This window comes from Mandrillus leucophaeus, unplaced genomic scaffold (genome assembly GCF_000951045.1).
Source record: "Mandrillus leucophaeus isolate KB7577 unplaced genomic scaffold, Mleu.le_1.0 Scaffold1098, whole genome shotgun sequence".
Taxonomy (NCBI): domain Eukaryota; kingdom Metazoa; phylum Chordata; class Mammalia; order Primates; family Cercopithecidae; genus Mandrillus; species Mandrillus leucophaeus.
Genome location: NW_012099187.1, coordinates 313,925 through 334,765, shown reverse-complemented (window position 1 = coordinate 334,765; position 20,841 = coordinate 313,925). Strand labels below are relative to the sequence as shown.

Here is a 20,841-nt window from a genome sequence, read left to right as displayed (position 1 = left end):
AGTTTTTTGTTTTTTTTTTTTTTTTAGTAGAGACGGGGTTTCACCGTGTTAGCCAGGATGGTCTTGATCTCCTGACCTCATGATCTGCCTGTCTCGGCCTCCCAAAGTGCTGGGATTACAGGCTTGAGCCACTGCGCCCGGCCACCCACATATTTTTTTAAGAAGGTTGTTTATGCTCTAATCCTTTTTGCATCTTAGGCCATCATTTTAGAATCTTATTTCTTTTTGAAGAAAATGTTTTAGAAGTTTTTTTTTTTACTGATTGTCTGTTAGGAGTAAGCTATGTTTTTTAGTTGTCTTTATTTTATTTCTTTATTTTGTTTTTATCCATAAAAGTTTGTTTTGTTGACTATTTGAACCTGGTTAACATTTATTTTTATGCCAGAACTTTGAAAGTAACTTCCAGTGTTTTCTGATTTCTTGTTTCTGCCGACAAGGTCCTTGTTGCTTTGTTGTTCCCATGTGGTTAATACATCTTTTTTTCTTTGGAAACATTTAAGATTTTTTTGATTTTGGTGTTCTCTTTTTTCCTTTTTCTTTTTTTTAAGAGATGGGTTCTGTCAGCAAGGCTGGAGTGCAGTGGTGTGATCATAGCTCACTATAGCCTTGCACTCCTGAGCTCACGCAATCCTCTCACCTTAGTCCCTGGAGTAGCTCACCACACCCAGCTACAGATGTTTTTGTAGAGATGAGGTATTTGTTTTTATTGTAATTCATTGATCATCTTGAATCTTGGCAGTGGTGTCTTCTGTAAATATTCTCAGCCATTGTCTCGTGAAATAGTTCATTTCCATTGTTCTCTATTATATCTACCTGGAACTCTAATTAGATGTTGATTGACCATTCTCTATCCTTCATATCTCTGTTCTCTTTCATATTTTTAAGCTTTTTTTTCCATGTTACATTTTCAATATATTCAGTATGAAGAGACAGAGGCAAATCAGGTTCAAGACAGGAAATTAAAACAAAACGCAGTCATAAGATTTTGATCACTAGTTACAGAAGGCTAAAGATATGTTTTGTTAAGTTGTATGATCTAGTTAATTATTTTTAATTATCTTTGTCTTTTGACATTTTGCTGTAATGGGTATGTGTTCCAGATGACATTGTTGTTACCAAACCCTGGTTCTTTCTGAGCTAGCATAGGCACCACCCAGAGGTCCCATTTGGTAGGTGAGATATAGTAGCAGGATTATCTGGAAGAAGCAGGATGATATGTAGTGTTTAAGGTGCTTGAGCTCTGTATAGACACATTTTGATTCAAATTTCTGCCCTAACATTTATTAAATATGTGATGTCATTCCTAATGTTGCAGCACTTGCATTTTCTCTGCATTGGCTACTGGTATTATAATTATTCCTCTTAAGTCAGTTGTGCATTATACTTCTAGACAGACTCATTTAGATGTGGAATAGTGTAATGTTACCTTTTGGAAAGTTAGCTTAGGCAAGACTATAGGATTTTGAACCCCAGCTTTAATGATTTATTTGCTTTGTGTTTTTGAGTCAAATTACTCCAAAGGAGGCTAGCACAGGAACCAGGTGGGAATCAGGACCCCACATAGGTGAATAAGATTCAAGACAGGAAATTAAAACAAAAGTTCAGTTATATTTCCTGGACCAGCAAGGAAAACAAAGAAGGCTGCAGGTCTGTAAGTACAAATATTTCCAATCTCAGGCATACTTTATTCTGGGTTTATTACAACCAGCCTTCCTTCATTACAAATTATCTGTGGAAAAAGGACATAAAGTTATTGATACAGTTGGTTCTCAAAGGTGTAGGGACTTGTCAGAGCCAAAACTGCTAGTCAGAATTCCTAAGTACCTGTCATGGGGTGGGATGGGAGGCTAGAATAAGCAGGGATTCAGGATCATAGTGGTAGTGAAAAGTCAAGTTGGATTATAATGAAATGTCTACTCATATTTACTAGTCATACAAACTAAGTGTTCCGCTTCTGGGAATTTGTTTTGAGGAAATAAAATATATGCACAATTATATAATTACAAATATTTCATCACATTGGTGTTTAAAATAGTAAAGGAGTGGAATCACTCTAAATGTCCAACATAGAGAATTGATTTAATAAACTTATACTACATGTATGTAATATGAAACTTTGAACCCATCAGAAATTATATAGAAATGTATTTCTATTTCTTAACTTGAAGATATATTTACTATAGTCAAGCTATAAAAACTGGTTACAGTATTAGAATATGATCACATTTTTATAGGAAAATGATATCTGTATCTATTCATATCTATCTCTGTAAAGAAGAAGAAGATGATTTGGGGAAAGTATTTACTAAAATGTTTACAGTGATTTTTCTTGGAAGAGAGAAATATAAGGGCTTTTATTTTCTAATTTTTACTGAAAATTTATGGCTGTTATAGTAAGAAAACATTTTACTTTTTATTTAAAATGGCAGGCAGTAAAATAAATACTTTGACATTAGATTTATTGTAAAATAGAGAATCTATCTCGGTATTACTTTATTATAGGATTTCTTTTTGTTTAGAACCGTGAGGCCATGCTTTTTTCTGTTCATACAATTTTGAGTAGTAACTTGCTTTTTAAATTCCTGCTGATATTTCTAAATCCTTTATTGTTTGCTTTTATTTCTTTAGGTTATTGTGTCAATGAGTATAGCATTTGCTCAACAAACTGAACTGTCTAGAATATCTGGGGGAAAAGAAAATACTACATCATCAAAGCAAGCACATGCTGTGTGTCAGCAAGAAAGACAGCATTATTTTAATGAAATGAAATTATCACAGGATCAAACTGGTTTTCAGACTTTTGAGACAGTGGATGTGAAATTTAAAGAAGAATTTAAACCACTTAGTAAAGAGTTAGGAGAACATGGAAAGGAAATTTTATTATCAAATAATGATCCCGATGATATACGAGAATCAAAGGACTGTGTACTGACTATTTCAGAAGAAATGTTCTCCAAAGATAAGACATTTATAGTCAGTCAGTCTGTAAGTATGCCTCCTTGAACATAAAAAACTTATTTAAAAATTGTGAATTCCTTCACTATGAAAATATTAGCAATCATGCTGCATAATATTTGGAGGAGGAAAATATCAAACTCAGTCTTATGACTCACATTGTTGTTTTGTTTTGTTTTGTTTTTGAGGCGGAGTCTCACTCTGTTGCCAGGGTGGAGTGCAGTAGCACCATCTCGGCTGACTGCAACCTCCGCCTCCCAGGTTCAAGGGATTCTTCTGCTCAGCCTCCTGAGTAATTAGGACTACAGGCGCGTGCCACCACATCCAGCTAATTTTTCTATTTTTAGTAGAGACAGGATTTACCACGTTGGCCAGGATGGTCTCAATCTCTTGACCTTGTGATCCACCCTCCTCGGCCTCCCAAAGTGCTGGGATTACAGGCATGAGCCACCGTGCCCGGCCGATTCACACTGTTAATGTATTTTATTAATTGTAAGATATATGAATAAGTGACTTAATATTAGTATCAAATAAAACAAGTCTGGTTCATAATATTCTTGTTTATCTTAAAGACGTTGTACCTGGTAAAATCCCATTGTAAGTTGTATGCACATTAATTCTGTTTCAACCAATTCGAGATTAATTGTACTACAATTTGGTAATATCTGTGAATAAAAGATTTGCTTAATTAAATATAACAACATTACAAGGAAATAGCTACCTGTTTAGGATGACTAAAAGATTTTACTATCTATATCCTAACTATTGATTTCTTTACTTATTTATTAATAGAAGATCTGTTCTGTGTCTATACCTCAACTGTTTAACAGAAAGTAATAAATCCTACTTCTTTTAACATCTGAATTAAATTTTTAAATTAATATTCAGGATAGGTTATGTTTTGTTCAGACTAATATTCAAGTAAATTGCCAACTCCAGGCCAAGTGTGGTGGCTCATGCCTGTAATCCGAGCACTTTGGGAGGCTGAGGCAGGTGGATCACTTGAGGTCAGGAGTTCGAGACCAGCCTAGCCAACATGGTAAAACCCCATTTCTACTAAAAATGCAAAAAATTAGCTGGGCATGGCAGTGCATGCCTGTAATCCCAGCTATTTGGGATGCTGAGGCAGAGGAATCACTTGAACTGGGGAGGTGTAGATTGTAGTAGCCAAGATGGTGCCACTGCACTGCAGCCTGGGTGACACCAAGACTCCGTCTCAAAAATAAATAAATAAAATAAAATTACCATCTCTTTGTGGAATGCGAAACTTGTTAGGTGTTCTTGAAGACCTCTTTAATTTACCATCAACTATTCAAAGCAAAATGATTTAAGTAACATCTCTCCAGGAACTGATGTACTCATAGAATGTATTAAGGAATTGACTTCTTATGAGCGTGAGACTCTGGAATGTAAAGCTTTTATTTTCAAATAAAATGTATTGAAAATTATTTTTTATCAGTAGTTCTCTGTAGTACTGTGATAACCACTGTGTAAATTAAATGGATAGTTTCTCATGTTTCATACATTTAATTTTAAAATATAAATATTCCATTGATATTATTTACCCATCATAAAATGTCAAGAGGAATAATGGCATTATAGTTTCATTAAGGGTAGAAGGAATCTTAAGTATCTTAGTTCTTTTTGTTTTCTATTAGAATTAGATTAAGTCTAAACTAATTGATAAATAATTGTTTTGCTTTTGGAAAATAATATATGTAATGATAATAAAGTAGCTTTATGTTGTTTTGGAATTGTAATGAAGAAAAACACCATTTTTAAAAGTATGTTTTTGTTTAATAATAAAATCACACGCTTTATGGCATAAGTAATAGAATTGCTTTCATATTTGTTTAAAATATTAATGCTGACAGATTTTTACCAAAATCTGTTGGTACCACAGCCAAAATGTGTTATGGCTGAATTTTTTTTTTTTCTTTACTCTTGAAGATTCATGATGAGATTTCGGTGTCAAGCATGGATGCTTCTAGACAACTAATGTTGAATGAAGAACAATTGGAAGATATGAGGCAGGAACTTGTACGACAATACCAAGAACATCAACAGGCAACAGAATTGTTAAGGCAGGCACATATGCGACAAATGGAGAGACAGCGAGAAGACCAGGAACAGCTACAAGAAGAGATTAAGAGACTTAATAAACAATTAGCCCAGGTAAGGGTCTTGTAGTCCCTATTCTCTCCCCAATTTTTTTTTTCCAAACACCAACTTGAACCAGATCCCCAGTAAAAACAACAGTATTTTTTATGTAGCCATAATTTTTTTTTGCCAAAATCTGAATAAACTACATATATTTAGCATCAGGAACATACTCTATACTAACACAGCAGCTTTAGATCTTGTTAGGGACACCTCTGTCAACCTTGGAGTGGGCATTGTCTTTCTGTCATTTTATTTAACTCCTTTTTCAAGCACTGGAAAAGTGGCTACACGGTTGTTGGGTTTTTTTTTTTAAATCTATTAACCATATATAGCAAACGCAGTTTGACATTTTGGAAATAACATTGTGCTGAGGTGCTCCATTATGCAGTTACTATCGTTCAGTTTTACTATATTCATTTATAATTTTGTGAGTCCACCAATTAGCATCTCGAAGTTTTACCTTTATCTGTCTTTAATCCATCTTTTTAATCATGAATGGAAATCGGAAGTAGTATGCTTCTGGAACTCTTTCCAGGGAAACATCTCTTCTTGATTTGAGAAATGCAAATTTATTTAACATTCTTATCCCTTTCTTGACTAAATTTAAATACTTCTTGGTATTTGGGAGCTGGATTCTTGTCAACTGCTATATAAAATATACTCACAAAATCATTGCAGAAAAGCAAGAAATATTTATGTAGAAGTTCTTATGAAAACAGATTTATTGAATTTAATTTTGAAAACTGAAGCTAAAAAGGAGATAAGAAATAACTAGAGATAACTATTAACATGTATTCTTTCAAATATAAAATAATAGGAAAATTGGGAGCTGAGCATAAAACATAATTTGGAAAATTAACTTTGCTTTTCTTCATTGCATTTTGTGAATTCAGACTTCTTAATTTTCAATGCAAAATTGACAAAAACTAAGTGAACTGCACAAATTCCTGAATATTTAGGCTTAATTGGCTTTTTAAAAATATTTTAAATTTTGCATTGATCTTTGTATATACTTTTAACCCCTTATGATGGAATACGAATCATAAGTAGAACCAGGACCTGTTGGTCCCGGGGGTTAAAAGAAATCTGCTTAATATTTCTACCCTTTTTCTCTGTCGCAAACAATATTCTCTCATGACCTTTTTTCTTATTTAGAGATCCTCCATAGATAATGAAAACCTGGTTTCAGAGAGAGAGAGGGTGCTTTTAGAGGAGCTGGAAGCACTAAAGCAGCTGTCTTTAGCTGGAAGAGAGAAGCTGTGTTGTGAGCTGCGCAACAGCAGTACGCAAACACAGGTAGTATGGACTTTGGCCCACCTAGGAGCAATGGATCAACAATTCAGTAGGATTTGTTTATCTTTGTTGTTGGTATGAGGTGTACTCTTTTATAGGTACTGAGCTTAACATATTTGTGACTGCATACGTGTAAGGTAGGTGGAGTCAAAATGCCTTATATTTCATTTAAGGTAATTTGAATCTGACATTGCTGTTAACAAGAGAACCTAACAAACTTTATTGTTGCACTATAGCATGCATAATTTGAACCCATTAAACTTTTTTATTTATGTACGAGAATGTTTTATCCTCTTTCGATGACACTAGTCTCAAATATAGTTAAATATTATACCAAACAGTATCAATTTTGTGCACAGAGATTTCTATTTTATCTCATACCCATATAGAAGAATGACATGCTATTTCCAAGATGACAGGTTTTCTTTCTGTCTTCTCCTCTCTTCCTTTACTCAAATTTAAACAGAATGGAAATGAAAACCAAGGAGAAGCTGAAGAACAGACATTTAAAGAAAAGGAATTGGACAGAAAACCTGAACATGTGCCTCCTGAGATTTTGTCTAATGAAAGGTATACAAAATGTGTACTTTTTCAGTGCAAAGTAGATTAAAATGGTTGTTTCAATGTAATAGACTTTGTCCTTATTTTTATCTTGTACATTGATACTTTGTCTTAAAAATCCTCATACTATCTGTGTATGAAACATGTCCATATATGTGTAGTATGTAAAGGATTTTCAGTTTTTTATCATTAAATAGATACAATTTTTAAAAAATCATTTCTATATAAATTTTGATTGGGCCGGGCGCGGTGGCTCAAGCCTGTAATCCCAGCACTTTGGGAGGCCGAGACGGGCGGATCACGAGGTCAGGAGATCGAGACCATCCTGGCTAACACGGTGAAACCCCGTCTCTACTAAAAAATACAAAAAACTAGCCGGGCGAGGTGGCGGGCGCCTGTAGTCCCAGCTACTCCGGAGGCTGAGGCAGGATGGTGTGAACCCGGGAGGCGGAGCTTGCAGTGAGCTGAGATCCGGCCACTGCACTCCAGCCTGGGCGACAGAGCGAGACTCCGTCTCAAAAAACAAAAAACAAAAAACAAAAAAAAAAAATTTTGATTGGATATTAATCACATACTTAACTGTTAATATTAAGGTATTTGGATATTGAAACTTTCTTGATTAATTTTATACTTATATGCCATTTTGTATCCTAAAAACACAGTTCTACTTGTGAACTGTATTCTTTCACTGTATGGACATGTATTCAGTGTAAGCCATCCCCTGCCTTGTTTATTCTGAGAAAAAAATTACCGTTAGTGTAAATATTCTAAACTTCTTTCATGCATTTGCTACGTAACAGATGACAACTTTTAATCCATATCCCAGTCCTATAGAGGGATAAATTAATCACCTGATGTTAGCAAAACTTTTCCTTACTTTGATTTTGTAGAGGTTAATATAAAAATGTAAAATATTAGGTAAGAATAGTTATCCTACATTAGTATTAAAGACTTTAAGCACAATATTTTAAACTTTGTTCAAATGAAAATAATTTCTTTAATTTTAAATTAAAACCAGTATTTACTAACTTAATTTCCTCCTTTTCCAATTTCTGTGACTGTCAACCCTCTTGTGTCCTCCTAACCTTCCTCAGCTTGCATGGAGGAATTTGGCCCCTAAGATTTTGGCTTCCCCATTGGATCATCAGTATGGAACGCAGTCAGTATGGAACTCAAACAAGAAAGACAGTGTATGAAAATTAGAGTTACCATGGCAATATAAAATAAACACTTTGTTTATTTTATATTTTTTATCTCTAATTGGTAAATTTTGAAAACTATGCAGTATTTAATTTTTAGGAATTTTTACAGTAAGTGCCAATAAAATGAGTATTTTTTTTTTTTAACCATCATATTAATCATTTAAGTAGAAATATTTTCACATTATTCTAGTCCTGGGGTTTGGCGCTTAAACAAAACCTCAGAACAAGTTAAGGAAATAAAACCCTTGGCTTCCTACTAAATTATTTTAGTTTTATTTTTAGTATTCTTGATTATATAAGCAGAGAACTTGATCTAGGTGCAAAAATAGAACTGTCTCTTTCACTTGACAAATACTAATGGAAAACTTCTCCATTTATTATCTTGTCTTAAAATAGATATGTCATGTGCCTGTGAAAACAGGTATCCTTTAGCCTGATTGTTGGCAATCTCCTACAGTGTGAAGCTAAAAGATAAAACTATCTTAAGGCAGAAGACCTTTACCGTGAAAATCTTTTATTTAGTCTGCATGTATAAAGTGTGCCTTTGTTGAACTGAGTTGCTAGGACAAGAGAGTTGTTTAGTTTTTAAGAAAATTAATCAGGCAACCTTCTGAATCACCACTTATGGAAATACCTTGCTTCACATGGTAGAATGTTCATGTTAAGCAAAAAAGAGAGTGTACAAAAACACTTTGTTCAGGATGATCTCATTTTTGTTTTTAAAATATGTATATATTTATAAGAGGCAGGAGGAAAAGTCTAGAAATATAGGTATTAAAATTGTCATAGTTATTGCTGAGGTTTTTTGGTGGGTGGTTTGCAGTATTTTCCAGATTTTTAAAAATAAGGATTACTTTTTAAAAAGAGAGACACCAAATTCATTCTATTTAGTTGAAAACAGGGTTCTTCTACTGACTGAAATGAGTGGTGAGTGTAACTTGAGAAATTTCTGTCTCTGGAGCAGATGTAATAAAAACAGCCTGTGATACTCCCTCTGGTGTTGACAGATAGTGAAATTTCATTACAGACCTTTTTAAAAACAGATCTCTGCCTAAGTATTACTTTTTGTAATTTAAATATTCAGCTCATTACCATTAACTTGTACAAATACTGCCACATAATTTTTTCTGGTGTGATTTTGAAATTATGTTTTAAAATATGTTTTTATGTTTAACATATAGAAAGATTAGATGTACAGAATACATATGTATAACCATGAGCAGCAAGCTCAATAACTTGCATATGCTTTGGCACTGCCATACTTTTTAAAACTTAAATTTTGTCTCCCAAAATTTTCTCTTAACCTAGTTACTAGCTTAAGACTTTAGTTATTTTTTTCAAGTCAATTAGATATTGTACATTTTGAAAAATGGCATGATTAAGCTGATTGGCCAAAATTTTTCAGACAAAACAAATCATTTTATAATATAGTCACAAATAAAAAACAAGACGCACTTTATTGTAGATGCTATTGGGTATTATTTTAACAAAGAGGATCATCTGTTATTTTTCAAATCAAATATTTTGCAGTGTACTTTTTAGTGGACATAAGCAAAGTGTTTGCTTCAAAAATATTAAACATTTTAATCAATGCTTCTTTATCTATACAGGTATGCACTCCAGAAAGCTAATAACAGACTTTTGAAGATCCTTTTAGAAGTTGTAAAGACAACAGCAGCTGTTGAAGAAACAATTGGTCGCCATGTCCTTGGGATTCTAGATAGATCTAGTAAAAGCCAGTCATCTGCCAGCCTAATTTGGAGGTCAGAAGCAGAGGCATCTGTAAAGTCATGTGTCCATGAGGAACATACAAGAGGTACTAGTTTTCTATATTGTTGAAACAATCATTTCAACAAATCTTGCTGAGTTCAAGGCATTTTGCCATGTGTGGAAAATATAGAAGAGAAAATAAGTATTTTCCAGCAAATGGACCTTCAAACAGAAATACATTAGAGTGACTCTCCTCAAACACCATTATTGTATAGCATTTGCAAGTGGGTATCATAGAGTTGTCATTATATTTATCCAGGGTTGCCACGGTGCCTACATAAACCAGAATGCTGTTACATTTCTCCACCAATAAAAAAAGTTCTGCATCAGCACTCAGGACTCTTACCAGTATCTGTGAGGTATGGATGACATCCTGAAACCATCCTCTAAATTAAGGAAAGATTAGAAATAAACACTTTTTAGGAACCTAGCACCAGTTTCACATACCTGTTGAAATGGTTGGAAGAAAGCCTTGATAAGAAGCCCAAGGTTTGGTCTTATCTTTGGACTGTTCTCTGCTAGATTCTTTCTTCCTTTTGAAAAAGTGGATTGAAATATTATGCAATGTATATGGATCCAGAGATTAGGTCCTGATATGCCAGAGCTGTCTTTGTAACTCTGTCTCCCTTCAGCTGTGTGGATTCGGCTCTTCTTTCCGTTGCCTTTTTTTTTTAAAGACAGTGTCTTGCTCTGTCGCCCAGGCTGGAGTGCAGTGGCGCATTCTAGGCTCACTGCAACCTCTGCCTCCTGGGTTCAAGCATTCTCCTGCCTCAGCCTGTCAAGTAGCTGGGACTACAGGTGCATGCCACCACACCCAGCTAATTTTTGTATTTTTAATAGAGATGGGATTTTACCATGTTAGCCAGGCTGGTCTTGAATTCCTGACCTAAGGTGATCTGCCTGGCTTGGCCTCCCAAAGTGCTGGGATTACAGGCGTGAGCCACCATGCCTGGCCTCTTCTTTGCATTTCTTCCCATCACATTGCTGAACTCCATTGTCTCTTGTTTTTTCAATTTCTTTTTCCTTGCAGGAGAGGGAAATGAGGAAATCAGAAGTGGGGAAAAGTTTTGTGAGATGGAGAAACATAGGATCTGGACTCCTGGCTCAGATCAAGCTCGCAGTTCACTATCATTCCACACTCAAGCATCTCTCCCAGTTAGAGGCAGACCTAAGATGCCAGTTTTTGTAACTTTTGAAGAGCATTCTGTTTGTTAAATTTCATGTGGAGAAATGAGAAGAAATTATCCCATTTATGGAAAGTTTGCCTAATTATAAGTTAGCCAGTAGTGTGTTTCTAAGTACAGAGAAAAACTTGATTTGGAATTGCAAATAAAACTGATTTTTAAACACCTCAGTTGAGTTCAAAGATAGTTTTAAAAATTGCTTTTGGTAAATTAAAAGCTGAAATAATACTGAATTTTAAACCTTGCTTTCAAATTCACTCTTTTCAAACTTGGTAGAATTTTTCGAATTAACTTCACTCTTGGTTAAGCTCTCAATCACGGCTATTTTATTTCTGCATATGGATCTTTATAGAGAAGAACTAGGTAACATTTTCTTAGTCTGGTAAAAGTGTTTATCAAATTATGCTTTTTAAAAAACAATTATTTCACAAGCTTATTTCACTTAACCATTTAGGGAGGGATTTTGCAGTTCTACTGGTAAGACCTAGAGACCAGGTTGACTGCCATATTCAAAAGATACTCTGAGAATGTTCTGTGCATTACAGATGTATTTTGTGCTTTTGTTGTTGTTGTTAGTAGTTCTCTTAGATACTTCTCAACATGGCTGCCAAAGTATTCAGCAGACAACATGCCTTGAAAGACAGTGAACTTACTTCCAGAGCACTGTCTCCATAAAAAGGAATAAACTGATAATTTAACTCAAGCACAGAGGATTATATTTATGTTCATTTTCCATGAGAAAGCAGACCTAAAAAGACTTCTGATCAACTAGCCTATTTTCTTACATAAGTGTATCTCAATCTTCCAACACAGGTGAAATATGTATATCCTATTTTAAGATACAGTAATGGTTTTCTTTCTTTTTTTCTTTTTTCTTTTGAGTCTCTCTGTGTCGCCTAGGCTGGAGAGCAGTGGCTCAATCTCTGCTAACTGCAACCTCCACCTCCGGGTTCGAGTGATTCTCCTGCTGCAGCCTCCCAAGTAGCTGGGATTACAGGTGCCTGCCGCCATGCCTATTTTTGTATTTCTAGTAGAGACAGGGTTTTACTGTGTTGGCCAGGCTGGTTTCGAACTCCTGACCTCAAGTGATCCACCAGCCTCGACCTCCCAGAGTGCTAGAATTACAGGCGTGAGCCACTGCAACTGACCATAGTTTTCAATTATAAGCAATTTTATGAGTTTAATTCTACAGACATTTGCTGAACTATTTCTCTACGCTTTTAGCTTTACAGTAATTCATAGTCTAATGAAGAAGTCATTGCTATTCTGATTCAAAGCAAAATAGTCATAATACTTAATATTTTGCCTAAAACCACTACATATATTTGTATTAACTACACCCTTTAAAATTTTAGTTAACTGTTGGCCAATTCTGAAAGAATAATATTGAGATAAGAGGAAAAACTAAATCCAGAGTTAAGAAATATAGTGTGTAGAATATTGTAGCAGAGATAATTTTGCTAGGATTAGTATCATTGGTTATATTTACTTTCCATTTAGTTAACTCCATCTTACTGTTTTTATGTTTAGCAGCAGTGTCTTACTAATAAAATTAGAATAACCACTGATATCACTGGGGGACACTTAATGGATCCATCTTGCATCTTTGAGGATATATTGAGTTATTAGAATTTATAATTTAAAACTTTTTTTATAAACTTGAAAGAAAATACTGGCTTTAAAATATTATCACTGTGCTCCATATGTAAGAATTTTTTCTGATATTCCTTCATAAATATAATGGAAGCATTATTTTTTAAAATGAAATACACTTTTGAAAGATTTATGTTTTTTACTATAACAAAAATTTAAATCAATCTAATTGCGAAGCAACTTTTGCTTTTCAGTTTTCATATATGACTTTTTGTTGTAACACTTGTGATGTACTTTCAGCCTTCAAGTCTGAACATGTTTTGATTTTAAACATGTATGGACTTGTTAACACTCAAAAAATTAAGGAATAAAGTTGCTAATATTTGCTTCCTCATAAGAGTAACCTACTTTATGAAATTAAAGGGAAATTTTGAGCTAACATAAAATCACTTAAACCTGAATGAATATTAGATCAGTTCATAAAAATGAATTCCCCAGGTTGTGTTGAAAAAAAATTTCCTTCAGGTGTTCGCTGTGATGATTCAGTGGTTTTATGCTCACCTCTCCCATAGGAGGCCAGGGATGGAATCTTATCTGCTGCTGCCTCCTTTTGGAGAAATGAGTTCTTACAGAAAGAATGCTAGGGGCTAAGAGTCATGGCTTACGCCTGTAATCCCAACACTTTGGGAGGCCAAGGCAGGCAGATGACCTGAAGTCAGGAGTTCAAGACCAGCCTGGCCAACAGGGTGAAACCCCATCTCTGCTTAAAATATGAAAATTAGCCAGGTGTGGCGGCACACGCCTGTAATCCCAACTACTCGTGAGGCTGAAGCAGGAGAATGCTTGAACCCAGGGGTGGAGGTTGCAGTGAGCCGAGATCGCACCACTGCACTAATCAGAAGGCCTTGTTTCTTTTCTAGCCCACTGTGATACTGGGCAAACCTGTTAAGTCTCCCAGGGCTTCAGTACAGTTTTCTCAACTGTCAGATACCAGGGTCAGACTAGAGCCTAGTGGTTTCCATTGGAGCCATAGAAGAGAGCCTTTGGGGCAGAGAAGGCTTTATTAAATTGCCTATCCTGCTTTAACCTGAGGAATTTATTGTTGTCTGTCAGGGAATGAATATGATATAATTCATAAAGTTAATAACTAAAGGACTTTAATAACCATCATTTACTATGTTTAAGACATACATCCAAGAAGTTCACCACTTTGAAATGATTCTATTTACCAAAGTGGACATTCTAAGATTGTTATTGGCATCTTGTGACATTCCCCTGCTAATCTATATTATCCTCTGAATTTTTCCCTCCAAGACTAGTTGTTAAAGTCTTTCTCATTTTTCTATTTTATAGGATTTTTTTTTTAAATTCACTTTTTTCTTGGAACATATTCAGATTATTTCAGATGGTTTATACCTTCAAAATGTTATTAAGAAAATACCTTAAGCTAGTTGACATCTTCACCTTTTCTAGGTACTTTAATGTCTATTTTTAAAAATTAGCCATTTCAAGAAGCTAACATTCAAAGACCTTTTATAAGTTGCTCTCATGCACCCTCTATATTTTGTGGTTGAGATTTGCTCCCATCTAATACACAATACCTTCAGTCTTTTCCTCATGTTGATTCCTTCTCTATAGCCCAAAACATTAGACTATCTTCATACTGCCTTAAAACTGTAAGAAGTGTTGGATTTTTCTCACCTTTTTTCCCTGCTCAAGGTAAATTTAAGCAAACTTTTCTTTCTTTTCTTTTTTTTTTTTTTTTTGAGACGGAGTTTTGCTCTGTTGCCCAGGCGGGAGTGCAGTGGTGCAATCTTGGCTTACTGCAACCTCCACCTCCCGTGCCACCATGCACAGCTAATTTTTGTATTTTTTAGTAGAGATGGAGTTTGGTCATATTGGTCAGGCTGGTGTTGATCCTGACCTCGTTATCCGCCTGCCTCGGCCTCCCAAAGTGCCGGGATTATAGGCGTGAGCCACCGCACCCAGATGATTTGACAACTGGGAGGTCAGTGTTGTCCTTTGAGAGAGCAGCTTTGGTACTGCAGGAATAGAAATCAAGGCTGGTGAACACAGGAGTCTCCATAGCATTTTCTCAGTCCTTGTCCTGTTTATCTTTCTAGACAAATAATGTTACTAAAGTGTCTTGAAGCTGTCCTTTTTTGTCTGCTGGAACATCTCTTTCCTGCCTCTCTCTGATATTTTTTAACACAGGTTCTTTTGTTAGATTATGATATACAGAGGCTTCAACTTTGCCTTCCTTCTCTCACTAAATATTACTCCTAAGACAGATGTATCTACTTCCAAGGTTTCAACTCTCACCTTTCTACAAATGACTCCTAAGTCATTGCAGACCCAAAATTCCAACAGTTGACTCATCTCCACAAATCCCATTAACACTTCAGACTAATCATTTTTCATCCCTACTCTGTATACTTTCTCCTGATTTCTTAGTATTTTTCTTAATGATTTCTCTGTCACCTAAGAATCATCTAAGCTGGAAGCCCAGAGTCATCTTATACATAATCTTCTTTCCTTGTCTTCTTCTACATTGTCTTCTCCAACCTGTGCTCTTTCTCAACACCACCCCCACCACCCATCATCTTAGTTCATGTCTTTATCCCTTCTCATCTAGACAATTGAAGTAACCTGTAACCAATTTTTTCTCCTTCTTTAACTTACCTCTGCATTGCTACAGTTTGCTTCCTGATTCACATATTTGATATTATCTTCTTGTTCAAAATATGATTTACTCTTCCCATTTGTTTATAGCAAAACCCCTAAGGTTCGTATAAAATTTAAGACCATTTACAACTTGAATCCAGCTTACTTTCCAGCTCCCTTCTTTTAGCTCTCTCACCTACCTCACCACCACTTCACCATGTCCCTTTGCCCTAAAAAGCCTAGAGTTCCCATCATATCGCACTGTTCCCTTTGCCTCACATTTCTGTACCCATGAGAAAGAAAATGTTACTAGAATGTATTTAATTTTTCACATAAAGATGCTATAAATTCCAAGATTATCTTGCACTTCTAAATATTTTCAAGGCATTCAATTTTGAGCACATGGAGTACTATAAATAAGTAACAGTGTAGCTGATGTGTTTTTTACTTTGGGGAATAAAAACACAAAGTGAAAGTTGTATTTACTGTTACCTAAAAAATTAGATAAACCTATATATAATGGCAGACATTTAAAATCATGCCCTAAAATGCAATTTTGGGCTCTACAGCCAGTGACTTACAAAGAGGACGTACTTAGTGAATATTGAATCGTGCTGAATTCAGATCTTGCATCTGAAGCTGTATCTGATGTCATTACTACATAGATTAAGAAAACTCAATATGGCACTAGCTACTTTAGCAAGACAAGTTCTAGTAAGTAGAACAGGTCAAAAGTACTTAATAGTGGTTAAGAAACAAAAATATTAACAGTTGTTTTCATATATGAAAGTACAAATCACAAAAATTAAATACTAATATACCTGAAATAAGCAAAAAACAAAACAAAAGCAGGATCATGTAGGAATTCAGCATAGAATCATTTCTACTATACAACTTGCATACAACCAAAGGGATAATTAAGATGCATATGCATTCAAGCTTTGAAAATGCCAAACAGCAACCCATGAAAATATCGAAATTAGCTCAGTCGAGAGAGTGGGATAGCACATTGTACTTCAAACTCAGTACATATTAGCAATATAAGGAGGTTACCTGACTGCTAGTTTCACTTATGGCTTCTAGGAGTTTTTCAACTGCTGCTTGTAGTTGAGAGCTAATGTGTCAAACTGAGTGCTTATTCCAAGCACTTGGTACCTGAAGATTTCCTCTGCTTTAATTTGTTAACTTTGTACACTTACTGATAACAAATATGTACTACATGCAATAAAAGAATAGGTAATGCCTCTTCAGGAAACTTCACTGTTGGGTTGTAACATCTGCCACAAATGAGTATTTAATGTCAGTGGTGAATAGCCTGTGCTTTTATTATAGCTTAGAGAAAACACTTGGAAAGCTTATCTTCTACCCATGCAAACTCATTTTTTTTACATAAGAAATAAGAATAGTGTGGGTAATGTAGATAACAATGTCCATAATTAAATTAGAACTGCTTGTCAGCCTAATCTTATCCCAGTATTCCTCTTTAAAAAGTAGCAAGCAACAAAATGGTCTTAGTTCCTTTTACCGTGTAGCCAGAGCAGATTATATTGCCCAGTGTCGGCTCAAAAGTTAGTCATCACCAAACAAATTCAAGCACTTATTTCTATCCTGTAATCCCAATGTAGGCTCAAAAGTCAGTCTGCTCCCGACAAATTCAAGCACTTATTTCTATCCCTCTGTACACTTGGAACGGCCTACTGCACAATGCTTCTCTTTTCTTGTGATTGTTTATGTGTTTCCTCATTACATTGTAAAGTCGTCAAGGGTTGGAGCCAGATCTTGTCACCTATATGTCCCTATTACTTAGCAAACTCTGCACGGTGGGCATGTAGTAAATTTCTGTTGATAGGTATCTCAGAAATTTTTATCAAAGAAAAAAATACTGAATTACCCAAATAATTTCTGCAAATTCCTATTAGCATAACATTTCTCATTCTTTTGCTTGGTTATTGAATAATATTATATCCTATATTTGCATATTTTATTTGTTTGGTTGCAATGTTATTTTAAAAGACCTTACAATTTCCATGATTTCCAGTGTTACTTTGATTTTGTTTTATAACTTTAAAAAAGTATGATTATTATAATTAATTTATGCCTTTAAAATACTGTTATTCTAGTTACAGATGAATCCATTCCCTCTTATTCTGGAAGTGATATGCCAAGAAATGACATTAATATGTGGTCAAAAGTAACTGAGGAAGGAACAGAGCTGTCACAACGACTCGTGAGGAGTGGTTTTGCTGGAACTGAAATAGACCCTGAAAATGAAGAACTTGTGCTGAACATTAGCTCTCGACTACAAGCAGCAGTTGAAAAACTCCTAGAAGCCATAAGTGAAACTAGCAGTCAGGTAACCTCCTTATATTGCTAATATGTACTGAGTTTGAAGTACAATGTGCTATCCCACTCTCTCGACTGAGCTAATTTCGATATTTTCATGGGTTGCTGTTTGGCATTTTCAAAGCTTGAATGCATATGCATCTTAATTATCCCTTTGGTTGTACGAAAGTTGTATAGTAGAAATGATTCTACACTGAATTCCTACATGGTCCTGCTTTTGTTTTGTTTTGTTTTTTGCTTATTTCAGGTATATTAGTATTTAATTTTTGTGATTTGTACTTTCATATATGAAAACAACTGTTAATATTTTTGTTTCTTAACCACTATTAAGTACTTTTGACCTGGATCTTGGCCAGTATTAATGCTGTTGCTACTACTTGATACCATTGTAAATTATGAGCAGCTTAGTTAATGCAACATAGTATTTGTCTTTTGAGGAGCAACGTGAAAAATGTTAAATAAATCAAAAATGGTCAGTGGTTCCAATAGGCTACTTGTTTTTAACAGGCTATTAGAGAGAAACTTCTCCAAAATTTGTTAATGCTGCCAATAGTCAAGCGTGTGGGCTCCGCCTGAAACATTCACTTCCCCAGGCCAAGACCACAGCTCATAGCAGCTGTCTGCTTATGTGACCAGGTAGTGAAGTACAGTAGGAGTCTGACCATGGCATTTTCCAGATTTTTCCCAATTTGTTAAATACTAAATCCACACTGTGTTATTTAGCTTCTACTGTATTGTTGTAATTTAAGTATCACTGAATGGATCACAAAAGCTTTGTGTAGAGCAGTAACCCTACGGCAGAGACTTTTCAAAGTGCAGCCCTTAACCAGCAATATCAACATCACCTAGTGATATGTTCAATATATAAATTCTTAGGCCCCACCCCAGACCTACTGAAATTGGGGGCCCAGCAACCTGTGTTTTTAATAAGTCCTTTATATGATTCTGATTCACACTAAAGTTTGAGAACCACTAATCTGTGGATTATTAGTATAATGTTCACATTGTTCTCTGGCTTAATTTTGAAGTACTGTACTAACATCTTTTATATAAAATGTTAAGCTAATTGTTGACATTAGGTATAATAAGTTATAAAAATCAGATATTTCTTAAGTAAATAATATTTTTCAGCATTTCGAATAGGAGTTTTTAAAACTTTCTTTTAAACTAATTTCAGTTCGGTTTTTAATCTTCCATGGATAGATGCTTAAAGCCATTGATTTCTTCAGAATAGTCTCATTAATTAATAACTAAAATTATCTTGAACCTGATGAATATTTTTAACGGATTGACACAGAATAATGTGTAATATCTTTGTGAAATAACTTATATTCCACTTTCCTCTTCAACATGTCATTATTTGGTTCTACTTTATAATAGTATACTTCCCTTTAACTTTCTTTTTTTTTTTCACTTATTATAACAAAATGTAAAACAGCTGGGAGTCATGCTGTGATATCTTTGTGTTTTCAGTGAAAGAGAAATTCAGGAAAATAACTTTGTACAGAATACTCTGAGACCAGAGAAGAGAGCAGCATCTGACATATTAGAGTATACTGGGGACCAAGTAAAGTTTACTGTGGGACTTGATGCTTAAGATGAGTCATTCAGTGGCAAAATTTTTGAATATTAGGGCACTGGACAAGAATCTGCCTTATAGGCTGATTGGCTGATTTCATAATGTGTATTATAGGAGTTATTTACTTTAGATATTTTATTTGAGGGGTAACTTGCCCAGTGGTATGTCCAAGTCCATATTATAATACATTTATTGCAATGGTTTTACCTCTCTTTTGCTTGGACAGGCTACCATACAATCAGGCTTATATTTACTTTATTGTTAGGTTCCTACTGGTTGGGATAGCTTTCATGATAGTATTAAAAAGAATGCTTAAGAGACTGCCGTAAGGCACTTAGAGAGGTAATCTCTTTAACACAATCCTTATTCAGTAGTCTCTTTGTGGTTCTGCAGAAATGTTATCTTTGAGAGTATGGTTTCACAGATTCTAGACTCCTGGATCAGGTAGAAATCAAAACCATTCTCTTCTTTGGGAATAGTTTTTCAGCAATTAAAGTTTTCCAGAATCCAGAAGTATTATTTAGAGCCATAGGAGGTTATTTACCAAGAGATTCCCCTAGGCCTTGGAAGAAATTAATGGATATGTAATTTATTCCCATGGTGTGATTTTCACTATAAGAAATTTTCATGGGCTTCCTAATACTTGTTTTTAAGAATTACAACATCAAAGCTACATGCTTCTATATTTTCTCAAGAAAAGGAATCTGAGGATGAAACAGTAGTATAACTTAAGATTTTGTTTTGTCATTGTTGTGTTTGAAACATAACTGTAATCAAAATACTGAAACACATTTTGCCTTCAAGTATTGTCCCCAGTATGCTCAGCATTGGTCCAGGCTCCGTCAGGGTAATGTTTACAGGTTATAGGCCCTCTGTGAAATAACTTAGAAAAAGAGGGAACAAATCAAAGTCCAAAAGAGAGCAACAAAAGTGTTTTACAGTTTGAAGAAAATAATTTATGAAGAAAGGTGGTTAAATGATTTGACATTATTTGATTTAAGTAAAGCTATTTTGTTTAGGAAACAACTCTATGCTGCAAATTAATAGCCTTCAAATATACATTAAAATCTCAATTATCTGAAACCCAGGGATAATAAGCTAGTCTGGATAATTAAAAGTGTGTTCTTCTAAGTCATATTATAACTATCTTTGATTGCAAGAAGTTTTATATGCTTTCTAAAACAGGGGAAGCAAGATAGAATATAATTTGAATTATTCTAATTCAGTCACCTTTCTGAACATCAATTAATATGTCATCAGTTAATATTACTGTTGTTACAAGGGCTGTATGCCACTATCCTGAATCACCTTTCTTTAATACTGCTTTTTTGAGTCTTTTTTGCCCTAATTCCACTCTATTTTCTTTGTGTAAGCTTCTTACCTTGACCTGTGTTCCTAATATAACTACTTACTTACAGGTTTTTGTTTTACATGGATGGAAGCAAGTTTTACATGCTTCCAAAAATGGGTGAAACAATAGACTATAATTTCAATTATTTTAGTTCCAGGTCATCTTTATGAACATGAATTAATA

The 20,841-nt window shown here is 34.7% G+C and overlaps 1 protein-coding gene across 2 annotated transcripts in view; it reads left to right on the top strand.

The window, feature by feature from the left end:
* Positions 1-20,841, top strand: part of AKAP9 (A kinase (PRKA) anchor protein 9) — a 172,310-nt gene that overhangs the window by 96,337 nt on the left and 55,132 nt on the right. For both annotated transcript variants that reach the window (XM_011989703.1, XM_011989696.1), the window contains exons 17-22: positions 2,629-2,985; positions 4,906-5,130; positions 6,274-6,414; positions 6,878-6,981; positions 9,785-9,990; positions 17,506-17,738. In XM_011989703.1, the coding sequence (XP_011845093.1) occupies positions 2,629-2,985; positions 4,906-5,130; positions 6,274-6,414; positions 6,878-6,981; positions 9,785-9,990; positions 17,506-17,738 (1,266 nt within the window). The remainder of the gene's footprint in view (positions 1-2,628; positions 2,986-4,905; positions 5,131-6,273; positions 6,415-6,877; positions 6,982-9,784; positions 9,991-17,505; positions 17,739-20,841) is intronic.